Source organism: Merops nubicus, unplaced genomic scaffold, assembly GCF_000691845.1.
Source record: "Merops nubicus isolate BGI_N331 unplaced genomic scaffold, ASM69184v1 scaffold2242, whole genome shotgun sequence".
Lineage (NCBI taxonomy): Eukaryota > Metazoa > Chordata > Aves > Coraciiformes > Meropidae > Merops > Merops nubicus.
Window position 1 is genome coordinate 40,870 of NW_008594048.1, and position 15,197 is coordinate 56,066.

At 35.1% G+C, this 15,197-nt stretch overlaps 1 protein-coding gene across 1 annotated transcript in view; it reads left to right on the top strand.

Annotated features, from left to right (window-relative positions):
* SPOCK2 (sparc/osteonectin, cwcv and kazal-like domains proteoglycan (testican) 2) overlaps window positions 1-11,918 on the top strand; it is a gene marked incomplete at its 5' end in the record, with an annotated part of 47,965 nt that extends 36,047 nt beyond the window's left edge. The window contains 4 exons of the mRNA XM_008935590.1: window positions 2,181-2,402; window positions 8,713-8,775; window positions 10,413-10,550; window positions 11,560-11,918. Coding sequence (XP_008933838.1) covers window positions 2,181-2,402; window positions 8,713-8,775; window positions 10,413-10,550; window positions 11,560-11,738 — 602 coding nt within the window. The remainder of the gene's footprint in view (window positions 1-2,180; window positions 2,403-8,712; window positions 8,776-10,412; window positions 10,551-11,559) is intronic.
* Between the last annotated feature and the right edge of the window lie 3,279 nt (window positions 11,919-15,197).

Here is a 15,197-nt window from a genome sequence, read left to right on the forward strand (position 1 = left end):
ATTAGACACACATTTTTAAAATCTAAAAGCTATATAGAAAGAAGTGACAAAAAAATTGAAAAATGGAAATAGAGGAAGAACTCACTTCACAGGCTAATGCTAGTTAAGGGAAGCAAGGGAAAAAGGATAAAATTTTCTGCAGATATATATCATTCTAACTTTAGTGGTGCATAAAAATTCTGAAGTGTTCAATAGTCTATCACTGTTCTTCATATAAATATATTTCTTTTTAGAATAAAATTTGAAACAGACTGAGAGAAATAAAATAAACAGGTGTTTGAGGGGTTTTCCCCTTTTCACATAGTAGAGTTTATTAAATAGATAACATTAGCTTCTAGTGTCCTAAAATACAAAGTAATGAATGATGTGAGCTTGGACTACAAATGCTAATTTAAAAATACTTTGTCCCAGGCTTGAAGGTGATGCCTCTTATGCTCAAAATTCCAGAGGCAGATATATTAGCTACAATGGCCTGCTTTATCCCACGAGGTGCTTCCCTGAATACACCTTTAAAGTGACTTTTAGCTTATATTCCCTTCTAGCTGGCATCTTAGTCATTAAAATGTCTCCTCATGGTTGCTCTTTTTCGACAACTTGTTTTATATTTTGGTGAGCTGACAAGAGTGTCAAATTCAGAAAAAAATTGGGAGCATATCCCTTCCTGAAGGTACACAAAATGCAGAGTAGGAAACAGTACATTTCACATTTAACCTTTTTTGAATCCAAGGTCTTGAGGAGGACCTCTAGCTAAAAGCAATACTAGCAGAGAAAAGAGAACTATGTGGGAAGTGTTAAGAGGCCTTCAGGAACACAACTGTAGAGATAAATAGTATTTTACTGAACAAAATGTTTTACAGTGGAAGAACGCTTTTTACTTGGAAACACCTGTTAAATAATTTTGGTATCTTTTAAAGAGAAAATTGAATAACACATCTACTGTATATCCTTATTCATTCAGTCATGTTGTGTAACTTTTTGCCTCTTCCTAATCCACAAAGAAATTGTTGTTTAGTCTTGATGTTCTCTCAGGGGCTGGAGCGGAAGGGTGGGCAAGACTGCTGGTTGAATGATTGAGATGTTTTTAAATTGTGTTAAACACATCAAAAATACCATAAATATCAAATGACTTGCTTTATTTTCTTCTCGCTTTCCTTTCTCTTAAGCAGAATTAATAAGGAATGCAACAGGTAAAAAGGAAGCAAGAAGAAGTGAGACTGCCCTGACAAAAAAAAATCATAGTTAATTTAGGATTTCTGGGGAAGGGGAGTTTATGCGGCTGTCAGACTTCTGCAGGGAGTTTTTAGTGCTATAAGCGTTCTTCTTTCCCTTTCTGAAATTGTCATCTACCATAGCAAGGGCATTTCCACATGAATATATATCTAAAGGGAACTCTACTGATCCTAACTGATTGTAAATCTGATTACTGAGTCTTCCAAGCTGGCCTGTTTTAGCAGTACAGAAACTTTTTTTTTTATTATTTTTCAGAGTGACAACGCAGGCAGGCAGACTTGATTTTTAACAACAGTAGAAACTGGGAATTCCTCTGTGCTCTCATGTCAACTTTTCTATAGCCTTATTCACCATTTTCATTTTTTCAGTGCTCAGTTTTAGCTTAAAAGTTTTCAGAAGAACAGTATTTAGTAGCACTAAATCTTGTTCTGTATTAGGACATATACTCAACTGCCTGGCCACATGCACCAGGAGCTTGTACAACCCATAACACATGAACAGGAAAAGAAGTGTGCATATAGGAAAAAGAAAGTGGCCTCCTACAAGTTATCTGGAATTTGTTCTGTTACAAACCACATAAGCTTCACTGTCCTGATTTATAATATCGCTGAAATTCTTCAACAGAATTATTTTCCAGGAAATCATGGTAGATCATTAATTACTGTACGTAATGTGTGTGCGATAGGTGTAATGTTTCAAAGAAAACTCACATTTCTAAATGCTTTGAGACTGATGGTGATTTTATTTTTTTATATCTGAATGACGTTTTAAAATTAGGATTACATATAATTTATAAGTAATATTTTAATAGCATACATTTTTTTCTAGATCTGTACTGTATCTATGTACCACTGGAGCAGCTTCCCTGATACAGCACACGTTTGTGGTAGCTGAGGTGAGCAGCTGCTGCATCTTTCCTCCTAGATGAATTTTTTTTTTTTTCCTCTTAGGATTTGACACCAGCATTTTGCCAATTTGCAAAGACTCCCTTGGCTGGATGTTTAACAGGCTTGATACAAACTATGACCTGTTGCTGGACCAGTCAGAACTTGGAAGCATTTACCTTGACAAGAATGAGCCATGCACCAGGGCGTTCTTCAATTCTTGTGACACATACAAGGACAGTTTGATATCTAACAATGAGTGGTGCTACTGCTTCCAAAGACAGCAAGGTAAAAGATGAGAACAATCTGTGTATGTATGTGACTGATCTTTTTGTGATGCTTGATCTTTTTTTTTAACATTAAGAATAATACAGTGAACTGCAAGCTCTTAAATGCTGTATCATGAATTTGTGTAAAGGTTTTGACCTATTGTGGGTACCTAAAATGAAGTTAAAAAAAAAAAAAAAAAAAAAACTGCTCAAAAAACCCAAGCTAAATGAAAAGGCTTGCTAGAAATTCAAGGATTCTAAATAAAATGCCAAACAGCAGCTAATGCTTTTACAGCTTATGCCATCTTTCAGTAAGTGTACAGAGTAAAGAGTTGAAAATGAAGAACAAAATTATTTAAATTATTTCTTTCTTAATCTACTTTGCCTACATTAAAAAATAAACTTTTTTATTGCTAAAGTTCTTAATGTTCTATTTTGTAATCCTATGAAAATAACTAAATTAACATTAAGGATAAAGATATTTCCATCATTTTGACCTAAAACAAATTGAATTTTACTGCTTAGATGAATCTCTTTTTAATGTCCTGATGTGATTTGATTAAATAAATAAACACAACCTGTAAGCCTTATTTTCTTAAGGATCGTATGACAGTTTTACATCTAGGTGTTATCATATAAGCTATATAATCAAACTAGTTATAGTGAAACAAATAATTTACTCATTAAATATTGGCTGAAACACTACAGAATTAACCCTTCATTTTTCTTACTAACATGAGGGAGATTTTCAAAGGGATAATGGCAACCAGGGTCCAAATTTCTACTGCAGTAGAGGAGAGTAAAACTGATCTGGTGGAAAGTTTGCAAAGTCAGTTGAACCTTTTTGAAAATTTCAGTATCAGTTTTTAAATCTTTTGTGCCCTTAAAACTCTTGATAAATGATAACTCATGATAAATTTCCATTAGCACTCGGCATCTATGGCTTGACTCTGATTTCTGTGAAAATAAAGATTTTTATCATGCCACATCTGCCAGTTGTAAATCTGAACAGAAATAAAGCTATACCTTGGTAGATGCATACTAAATAGCAGATGTCTAATTTTGATAAGTTTGTAGTTAAAAAGTTAGCATATGATCTTTCAAAACACCTTGTTTGTTTTATAATAGAACAGTATTTTGGCTTTTATTTTTATAAGTATGTATGTAATTCTAACAAAATCAGTAAATGAAAAATAACCCTTCCCAGAAGTAAAGTAGTTCTTAAAGCAAAGAACAGAACATAGTTTATTTTATTGTCTTTAAAATAAGTAAATTTTAAAAGCCACAATCATTTCAACTTACTACTTAAACACCCCTACTCTTTGGAGGACGTCATAATTCTTTTCAATTGCCAGAGAAAGTACAGCATGTAACATGTGCCCTAGCGTGGTCCAAGGTTCTTCTACCAATTGGTTCTTCAACCAATTGCATATAATGTGTGTACAGCATAACCAGGGCATTAAGAAAGCACTTCCACAGTAGTTCTGCATGATGTAGCCTATAAATACTGTTGATCTAAAACATTTTGTTGGTGTACTGCTACAACCCCAGGACGGTATTGTAAAGACTGATCTAAACACTACTGAATTATATTAATGGTACCCCAAAGACTAAAAATCTGGACTCTGACTTTCAGTGATACTGATTCTCCCCTTTGCAGAATCCAACATTAGCAAGCTTTGCTTCGCTTTTTACCAGTTCCCTCACTGTCTTGGCCATAGTGTTGTAATAAGGTGCTGATTTAAAACTGATTAGATGGCTTTTGATACCACAGTGTGCTTGAGCATATAGTAAAAACCATGTATCCTCAACATTGTAAATGAGGTGAAATCTCAGTTTTGGCAACCCTTGCACGTTAAACATGCACTCCATCCCCCCAAATTAACATTATAAACAAAAACTGTATTCTCCTATTTTGAAGATGTGAAGAGAAAAAAAAAAAAGTTTTTGTCAAGTCTTACTATTATCTCTTGCAAAACTAACTGAGTCCTAACTCCCTGGTGTATTAGGGACCCACTGAATTCTCTATCCATAATTTGCAGTGTTATGCTTAACCTTTGTAATATGTCTATGCTTAGTCATGTTTTACTTGATTGAACAATCTAAACAAGACCTTTAACTAGACTTTTGGTATTAATAGCAAAGAGATGGGTAAGTAGAAAAATTCAGTGGGCTCTTTGTGATGATTACTAAAATAAGTTGATATTAACAGAATGCTTCAAGCCATGTAGACAGCTCTCTGTATTCATTAGGCTTAATAGGTGCTTTCTGGGCAGATCTGCAGTTTACAGCAGTACTGTTGATTAACAATGTTAAAAGTGAATACAAAATTTAGTCAGAAATATGTATCATACTGGGATAGAAATTCCATTGTACTTTAAAAAAATACTTAGTATTTACTTGAGCCATTTTCTGAGAAGCCCTCTTGCTCTTTGATCTTAGCTTCACAGTTCAAGACTGCCAGGATCAGACACCTCTTGCTTTCTTTCTGCTTGAGCATTACAGCACACTAGACCCATTTCTGCACGTTGCTCACAACTTCTAGTCAATATAAGCAGCTTCTTAAAATACTTTCTATCTTCCTGTAATAGCTGTCCCACCCTGACTAACGCTTAGACACTTATGTACGTCTCAGTGGTGCATATTGGATTTGTTATTGGCCTTGTTCTGCTTTAAGTGTAGTTTAGTATTTCTGAGACACATCCAAGATCCTATAATACATTTGTGCAATGCTTAAAATCTGCGTTTTGCCAGTGCTCTTTTCAAGTCTTCCTGTACACTTTGGTTGCTGTTGTCCTCAAGTTTCAACTATAGTTCATGCAAGTGCTTCAATGCCCATCTTCAGAACTTATATTTAGTTGTTTGACCCTAGCTTAACACTTGAGTGCTTGTCAAATTGCTGAGGTACTTGCAGTGTTGGCCTTTTATGGGTTGAATTTCTTTCTGCTGGTACCTCATCACTATTACAGCCTTGGTTTTGTTGTGTCACTGCTTCAGTGTAGCAGAGCTCCCAGTTTTGCTGGGAATATTAATGCTTAGCACCTAAGTATTTCTTTACTACAGGCCTCTGCATGGATCCATTAGCCCAGCACTTCTCTAGGTGCCTTTCCCTTACAAGTTCTTTTGTCTGTCAGAGCTGGAGGACTTCTTTATGATACTAAAATTAGTCATTCTTACAGAAAAATTATAATTATCGTTATTTTTGTTATATCAGTCTTTTGAGAGTGCAGGACTACAAATGTATTTAGTAGATGGTTCTGAAGGAAGATGTAACGTGCCTTAACACAGAATTGAGGTCCCCAGAAAAACTTCTTGAAGTGAAGCATTGATGCTTCAGATCCGTAAAGTTCAAGCCTCAGTTATCCAAGAACAATCATACTTGGCCTCAAGCAGAGGGAAGGCACACGGCAGCCTAATCACTAGTGAACCACATGCCAGAAGTAGATTAAGGGCGAAGATGATTAGGTCTTTTATTTGTATTCAGATTATCAGAAAGGCTGTTGTCAGGTTCATTTCTACTTTGAAGGAAGACACTGTGCTGATTTTTGTAAAGGGCTTTTTTTTTTCCTTGGCTCAAGACTCCTAAGGGTTGTCCAGTGACACTGCTTTTTTTTACTTAAATGCATTCAGAAAAGAAAGCTTTTTCAAAGTCAGGTACTAACTGGAAAATAAAGAGGGAAACATTATGATTTAGGGAGAGAGGAAAAAACGATATGCTGTGAACCAAAAGGAATTGGTTGAACTTCTAGCCTGCCATTCTCTTTGACAGTTTTAAGCACCAGAGTGGTTTAGTATTGTTAAGAATTTTTGCTGCTTTTATCCTGAGAAGCAAAGCTTAAGTGTGAATCTTGAAGACCTAGCTTCTGAGAAGAAAAGAGTTTGGGGTAAGTAACTTTCTTATATTGCCTTGTTAGCTTTTGGTTAGTGGTTATTCCTTTTTGTAATTATACCACTAAAGACTTACAGCTGTGAATTAAGATTCTTTTTTTTTCTTTAGACACAGTCCACCATTTTTATATTTCCACATGTTAGTGCTCATGTGTGCAACTCTGTGTTTCTAATTTAGGATTTTTTCCCATACAAGAAAATAGCTGTATTTTCCCTGTTTGACCAGTTCTTCTCCTTCAACATATTTCCCATCTTTTTAGAAAGATAGAACAGAATAAAATAGAATCATTTATATTGGAAAGGACCTTTCAGATCATTCAAGCCCAAGCACTGACCTAACACTGCCAAGTCCTCCACAGTCCTAGGCCTTTCTAGCCTGTGGTACTTGTGTGCTTAAATTACTACGTTTTTAGATTACCATTTAATTGGAAATTCTTTTGGTTTAAGAAATAATTTTCAGAATCCTGAGAGTGCTGTACAATTAATTGTGTAACACAGAAACCCTAGTGTTGAAAGGTAATGAACGTCGCTAGCATAACAGCACGATCATCATCAAAGTGCTTCTTACAACAAGAAATGTGTAAAACTTTATAGAGCCTCAGCAAATACTTGAAGACTAAATACTTAAAATCTGATACCCATGCCACAGTGTCGAGTCCCAGTGGTTTTCAAGAGCATGCACAGAAAATAGGTTGTCTGGAAAAACATCTCTTGAAAGTTTGTTCTGGCACTAAGTCTCCTGTGAACAGTATTTTAAAAGCAGAGCCTGCTTTTAAAGCCTTCACTTTAAAAAGAATCATTATAGATTTTGTGTGAAAAAATGTCCCAGCAAAGTCAAGGCTACTCTAGACATTAGTAAGCTTCTTTAAATGCATGGGATATCTAAATAGCATATAAATTGTAAAGCAAAGCTAAATTAACAGCCTGCTCTCCCTAACGGGTTATTACTATCTTCCAATTTCTATTTACTCTGTTAGATAGAGAGCTCATTAATAATAACAAAGGCTTCTTGGTATAAGCCTAATTTGTGCCAGCCAAGAGTTCTGTGTTCACCAGAAATATAGTTTTGATCCCCAATCATTTGACACCAGAGTTTGAGCATTTCCACAAGGAAGGCACCTCCATATATATTGCAATATATTCTTGCCGTTCCCGCCTTCCTCTGTGCACCTTGCGCTGCGCTCAGCTGGCTACAAGGATGAGCACTCTTGTTTTCCTTTGGGAGGAATTCAGGAAAGGCTCCTTTGGACTATCACAGCTCAAGTGATTTTTGCCTATCCGTTGCCCTGCACAGGGACTGGGCTCTGCTGAGTGGGTGTGCTTCCTCAGTGAGCTAGGCCAGCTTCACTTTAAATCTGCTCAGAAGATTTTTTTTTCTGCGTGCCTGTAAAAAAAGCCGTTTCACCATATTTCAGAAGGGAGCCTGGAGTTAATTGCATGACAAAGATATATTCTAAATAAGCAGTCTACTAAAATGAAAAAATGTATTTAACATTCGTAGAAGCTGAGATTGTAGTTAGATATTATTGGAATATTGTCTGGGAACAATGCACGCTAAAGACACATGAGTAAACTCAGTAATACTGCTGCTTCAGAATGAGAAATGCTCTGTGCCAATGCTCTAATGCAGTATGCAGTGCCAGTGTTCAGAGATTAGTACTTTGCTGTCTGATTCTTTCACTTATTCAACCATAACATATATGCATTCACATCTATCCTTCTATTCATGGGGCATACTGTGACTTGCTTTTACAGACAGTAGAAAATTAAATTATTGAGAACAGGAGTAAACTGTAACTCTGAAGAGTGGAAAACTGAATTTTAATGCCTATTCTGCCTCTTAGAGCCATCTAAAGTTTGGCCACTCTTTTTAACTTAGTTTTTTGAACATGGGGCTTTGTACCAATGGGATTCAGTCTTAAATTGTTATAATAGTATCACAATGTTGCAGGACTTGGTGGAGAAAATTCTTACTTTTTTAGTGTAATACATGAGATAGAAAATTGGAACATGACTTCTAACAAGGACAAAAGGGAAAGAATTAAAAGAGCCATCCTGAGCCTAGCCAATACATGAGGCAAGCTTCACAGTCACACTCTGATTTCTGTAGACTGATAAAATAGGGTGTGATAGTTACTATTTTGGTCTAGCATTCCTCAGTCCTCCAGACTAGTGACTAGGCACTCATTGACAGCTGGGTTAACTGGGAGTAGCATTCTGCAAAAATCCATGGTGATGCTTTAATTCATAACTCTGAAGCTGTAGCAAGGTGCAGTAATTCTTTTATTTCAGAGCTTTGAATGTGGCGAGTAGTGCAGGATGTGTGTGTTTCTTAAGATCAGTAAAGTGACTTTACAAGGTACCCAACTCTGAAAACTTAGTCATATGCTTTCTTTCCTGGATGCAGTGTAATCTGTTTAACATTTTTCATGTCATTTTAGACCCACCTTGCCAGACAGAACTCAGCAACATTCAGAAGCAGCAAGGAGGAAAGAAGCTCCTAGGTGAGCCATAGATCAATCTTTTGAAGGTTTTATTGCTTACATAAATAACCCTAGTGAAACAGCAACATAAAATCGATATTAATCCTACAAAGACAGACTGCAGTAAATTGCAGCAAGAAAATTTATGAAATTTTTGAAAGCTGTTAAACTTAGTTTTATTACCTTACCTACCAAAAGATATTATATCTGGTTTATAACCAGAGGCATATTTTTACAGTTATAGAGGGAACAGTCTAAGGCACTCCTAAATTAGTAACTCTGATGATCCTTTAACTGTAATATTCTTTAAGTAATTGAAATCTGTGTCGTGAATCAATTTATATTGGATCAATATTACTGAAATGTAAAATCTTCATTTTTACAGTTAGCCACTGTATAAAAACTGTAATAAAAGGCTTGGCCCAAAGTAGTCAAAACTGAATTTCTGCTAAAGAGGGTTTCTAACGATGACTGTACACTTCAAAAGGTTTTCATGTGAACATCTGGTTCGTTGCGGTTTGTCCACATTTTAACATCTCTTTCAAAAAGTCTCAGTTCTAAATGAAAAAGTGGATTCTTCCACCGTGAGCAAGTCACTGCCTCACAGAATAAGACCCTCATTGTGTCTCTTGGTAGGGAACCCTTTTGTCTTGAAGCATGTTGTGGTTTGAGGCTTGGAATGGGGGTGTGACCTTCCAGCAACTGGGAGGACCCCGGGTGGGGGTGAACCATTGTATTCCCTCCCCTTCCCACACACACTCTGATAAGAGGCAGGGAGTGGGTTCTATTTTCACTCCTGCCTTGGAGCTCAGAGAGGGAGGTTGTCCTTTCACTCCATGGGACCCTGGAACCATTTCTGAGGGTTTTGTATATTTTAGTTTTTGTATTTTCCCCTAATCTTTGTGTATATTATTTTCCTTAACTCCCTTTTTCGTTTTCTGTTCATTTTTTTTCCAAAGTGTCTCTCTCTCTCTCAGGGGGGGAGAGGCGAGTACCTAGTTCTGTTCCGTGTGGGTCCTGCCCTGAACCCCTTTTTACACAGAACCAGGACAAAGCGTAACTTGCCTAGATATTTTGCATATAAATGCAAATTTATCTATATTTTTTACATTTTTTATTGATAAAATTGGTGTGTTACACTGCATTTGTCTTCTGTGGTGGGGTAATTAAATATTAGTAGATAACTAAATGGATTGTAAAATATATATTAAATTAAAATTCTCCTGAGTCTTGTAGCAGATAGCTTTTTGGTCCAGGAAGCCTGGCCCTTACTATTCAGACTTGTTTCTACTCCACAGATTATAGAACATCCTATTCAGAGTTGGGTGCTACATCTGGGCCTTGTTCCCATAATGCAGTGAAAATCTTGACTGAGATGTTCAGGCAGTAAGGCGTAGGTTTTACAGGATCAGTGAAAAATTTAAAGGAAGGTTGGTCACTTTATTGCTTGAAATCAGTCCAAGATTGATACATGTTATTTTCTCTCCCACATTTGGTCTATTCAGTCACGTTTTGCTTAACTGAATTTAGTAATAGTAAACCAGTCAGTGCAGAGTCTGGAATGAGGAAACGGCAAAAGGTGGTTACTTTCTGCTGTCGTTGTCACATTGGTCAAGAGGCAGTTTTTGACACTCTTATTGCATGTTGATGTGTCACAGGGCAGTACCTCCCCCTGTGTGATGAAGATGGCTACTACAGAGCGAGGCAGTGCCGCGGCGGCGCGGGGCAGTGCTGGTGTGTTGATAGGTACGGTAACGAGGTGGCGGGATCCAGGACAGACGGTGTGGCAGAGTGTGGTGAGTTAAGAACCCTGTGTGCCATTTGGTTTAGAGGTGCTATTCCCTTTGATTGCCAACCACGTTAAATTTCTTCAGTAAGAACACATCTGGAACCTGACTACATGGACTTTGAAACAAAAAATAGCAAATTATATTTTGATGCTGTTATTACTTGATTATTTTTTGCAACTCTGTCTGTATCGGCTATTAGTAGACCTCATGTATGTGCTTGGCATAGTGTATATAAAACTGGAGAAAATTATCTAGAGCGGCATTAGACAAGCTCCAAAGTGCCTGATGAAATCCTTCTGGGCAATCAGCATGCTGGTGAATTCAATTTGACATTTTTTCATTTTATGTTTGAAGGAATTGTCAAAAGTTCTAGCACACTAGATATTCCCTTTTTTTTCCCTTCCCTACAGAACTGTGCAAGTTCTTCCAAGAATTCCCACATCACTTTTATTTGATGTCCCATATAGAAAAAATGGCAAAAAATATTTTCCTTACTTTTAAAAAAAAGACTTCTACTGTTTCTTTCCACTTCTTTTGAAACAAAAGATCATAGCCTGAAGCAAAGTGTAAATTTAATTCAGTATTTGACATACAAACTCAGGCCTGTTTATCCAATCCAGGATCCTTTCTAGTTAAATGGGCAGTTCTAACTAGTTCAGGATAATATGTAAGAACTGAAAAATAGACAGTGTCTATTATCCATAGTCCTTATTGTCATCTCTGCATTGGACTTAAATCTCTTTTAGTTGTTCCTGGCACTCATCATAGTTCTACAAGTCCATAAAATATGTCTCCTTTTGTTAACATTAAGAAATTTATCCTTCTTGAAGAGGTTTTCTTTTAATATAAAAGAATTTTTGTGTTATGTTTTGTTTTTATATCAGACTGTGGTTTAAAATAAGTAGTTGTCCTGAAACAAAATATTCTGGTATGCCTTTTATATGCTTTTATATGTTGTACTAGAAGTATGTAGTGTATCTTATGTGTCTTCTCTATAACTGTCACACATTTTTAGCTATCGATTTAGAGACTTCGGGTGATTTTGCCTCTGGTGATTTCCATGAATGGACAGATGATGAAGATGATGAAGATGAAATAATGAACGATGAAGACGAAATTGAAGATGATGATGAAGATGAAGGAGATGATGATGTTGATGTTGATGATGATGATGATCATGATGGATATATTTGATGATGCTAGGGGGTTCATGAATTATACCTTTCTAAAATTCACAAGATAACATTTCACAAAATCCCTTTGCTCTCCAGGATCAAAAGGATTCTAACAAACATGTATATTTTGTATGATTATTTCAAATGTTGCAGCTGGAGTCATAGACTTTTTTGTTTAAATAAAAATAATTATATTATGTTCTTTTGAATTTTTAAATGCCTCTGAGCTGAAAATAACATATTGGAAGTCTAGCCTGAAGAAAGAAACGTTCCGTGCTACTGAAAGTATAAATGTACAACATACACGATAAAGACAAACAGTCTCTTTAAAGCTCCAGTGAAAAGGTATTTGCCCTTACTTGGAACGGTGCATGTCCTCTTCAGAACACAGAGTATAACTTAACTTCAGTTCTATCTGTGTTTTAGGCCCTGTGGACTTTGCAAATTGTCCATTTAATAAATCAAAAATGTATTACTGAGAAAAACTTCAGTGCACAAGTAGCATCTCACCAGCCTTTAGTTAACCAAATGAATGGAGAAAAATTATCAGGAGGGAAAAGTAAAGTGAAGTCCTCCTTTGTGTTTTCATTTATGGTTCTGCTTTATGTTAAGGAATGGCTAGGTTATTGAAGGGTTTTTTCAAAAGCAGTAGCATGGACAAGCACCAATTCTGCAATTCTAAACTTTTCTTATTCTTCCTTGATTTTTTTTTCTTTCGTGTCAAGCTCATGCAGGTTTTATTATTATTTCCCCAAACATTGCTTCAGCCCTCATTCTTTGTCTGTATATCTCTCTAATCAAATTAGCATAAAATATTTTACATGGCGAGACAAATTTGCTTAAAATTATATTACCTTTATACATGACTGTATTTCACAGTGTTGGCACTTGCCCCAAGGTGGTTTTTAATAAATGTATAATGATACACTTTATTTTCTTAATTCAGGAAAAGGTTTTGCATCTTAGTTCATGTTGTTTTCTGTTACTAGTGCAGAAACTTAGAAAACGTATTGTAAAGGTGCCTTGCAAAATAGAAATAGAGAGGTTTTAGCATGCATACCAGTATAGGATGTTAGGCAACAGCTAAACACACCCAATTACCAAATTAATACCAGTATAGGTACTGCTGCTGGAATGAAGAAAATGGGTTATTTTAATTTTTTTCCTATTGTTATGTAATTACCATGTGGACTAATTATAATTATTGCGTAGAGTAGCACTTGAGATTTGACTTGTGAGAAAATTACTTCATCACGGTATTTAAGTTAGCATGTTAATTAATTGTGTAGACATTTTGGGACTCCACCATCTTCATTCATATCATATCTATTGCTTTCTGCCCACAATAAAATTGACATGACCTGTATAATGTACTGCTACGGGTTGTACAAGTTCAAACCTGAATCACTGTTTTCCTATCGCTAATTAAAAGGAAAATCAGTTTCTTATTTTAATTAATTTCTACATATTAAATACTAAATTTAATGTTTATCCTATGTATTATTGAAAAGTATATTGCATTTTCTTTTTTACTCTTTCTGTATAGTTTGCAAAATAAAGATTCTTGTAACCAACCTTTGGTCAGTATAGCACATCATTTTGGCTTTTTGCATACTTTGAAACTTTGAAACTGGAACAATTCATGTTTCAGATACATTTCACCCATTACAGTATATATTTATTTGTATAAAGCCATTTATTAATATTTTATTTCCAGTAATAGAATTTCAATTAATGCAAAACCATACGGAGTTTTTATTTTTCTGTGTTTGTTCTCTCATTTTCTATAGCTTTGTTATGTACTTTTATGGCATTGTCCTCATTTTATAGTAAAGAAAGAGATACTTGTTTTCAAACTCTGTCATAATTTGTGGGGCATAGTTGTATTATTTTCTTAAATAAAAGTAGTTAAGAGTTTACCATTCCAATATAGTGGAATTTTATCAGAGAACAGTTTCTTATGGCTGAAATTAACTGATATATAAATTGATTTTAAATAAAGAAGCTAAAGAAAAGATGTTGTCATTATTGGATGACGCAGCAAGTACCATTGAGAGTGTTTTTTCTCATGTGACAAATGGTCATTAGATGAGAAACTAAAAATGGATTTCGTTAAAACTTGTGATATGAGGAGAATTAAAATATGGGAAGAGAATTCATAATGTATTTAGCCATTCCAAAACAAACCGCCATGCTGAAGAGCACAGAAGAAGTTTATAGTTTATATTCTTTCTTCTTTCTGAAAATTCCACACCAAACTGGAAGAGGAAGGAATATGCATGGATCTTGTTCCCTGAATATCAAAGCTACCTATAATAAAATCAGAAGTAAGTCAAGATACCTAAATGTAGTAAAGAACACTGACAGTGGTGATTCTTGGTGATTACGCAGAATTTTTGCGGTCCATAACTAGAACACCAACAACAAACACTTGGACTGTTTCTTGAGGAGGAGCCAAAGACTGATAGTGTGAGACTTCCTTTGAAAATATACTACCTTTTTTTTTTTTTTTAATAGGTAAATTAGTCTATGGATTAATATTATGTTGTTAATTTGCTTTCATGATACCAAATAAATTAGAAACTACTTCACATGCATTGAAGAATTGCATGAAATCAGGAGCAGGTAGAACAAATAAATACAAACAAGGGCTGATGATATAAAATCACTAACTAACTAAACCCTTCAGAAGATTTTTCCCTCTTTCTGTGAGGGAAAAAACTGCACAGAGGTGCATCATCATGAGTACAGTCAGGCAGAAAGCAATATCCCTTTATTTTAAAACTTCATTGTTTTTGTAGTGTCACTGTAATTTGGTTTTTTTTGTCTTCTAAGTGTGCACATATATATGTAACTAGAAATATGCAAAGATACTGATACTAATTTGGAGATTTTCAGACACAGTGATTAATGTTTGTCCTCTTCTGAGAATGTGAGGGATTATAATTCTCAGATTTGTTGAAAAGTGAGGAATACTGAGTTCAATCAAATAAGTGATCTCATTTTTGAGAGAATATTTCAGGTCAGGCCACATAGATATGTTTAGTTTAAAAGCAAATTAATTAATGTCATTAGTTTGCTATTTGTCATTAGTCTTGTACAAAAATTGGATTTTTTACAAGACTAAGGAAGATGAAACATAATGATAGTAGGAACTTTTTTATGTTTTGTGCACATGGAAGAGAACTGGATTTCTTTTATTCTTATTAAAGAACACAGTGCTCAGGTGGAATAATAAAAGTTTATCAGAAGCTAGATTAATTTTGTGCTTCATAGGAAATTAAAAAATATCTGTATTTACAGGGTTTCTTCATTAGAATGGTGTATATATTTCTAATTGCTAGAAGCTTATAAAATGAATTTAAATAGAAATGTGGCAGCACAAATTTATTTGAAATACAGTAATCCTTCTTACTGTTTTTTTCACTAATCTAAATATATTAGTAGCAAATCATACACAATTTTATTTCAGCTTGTT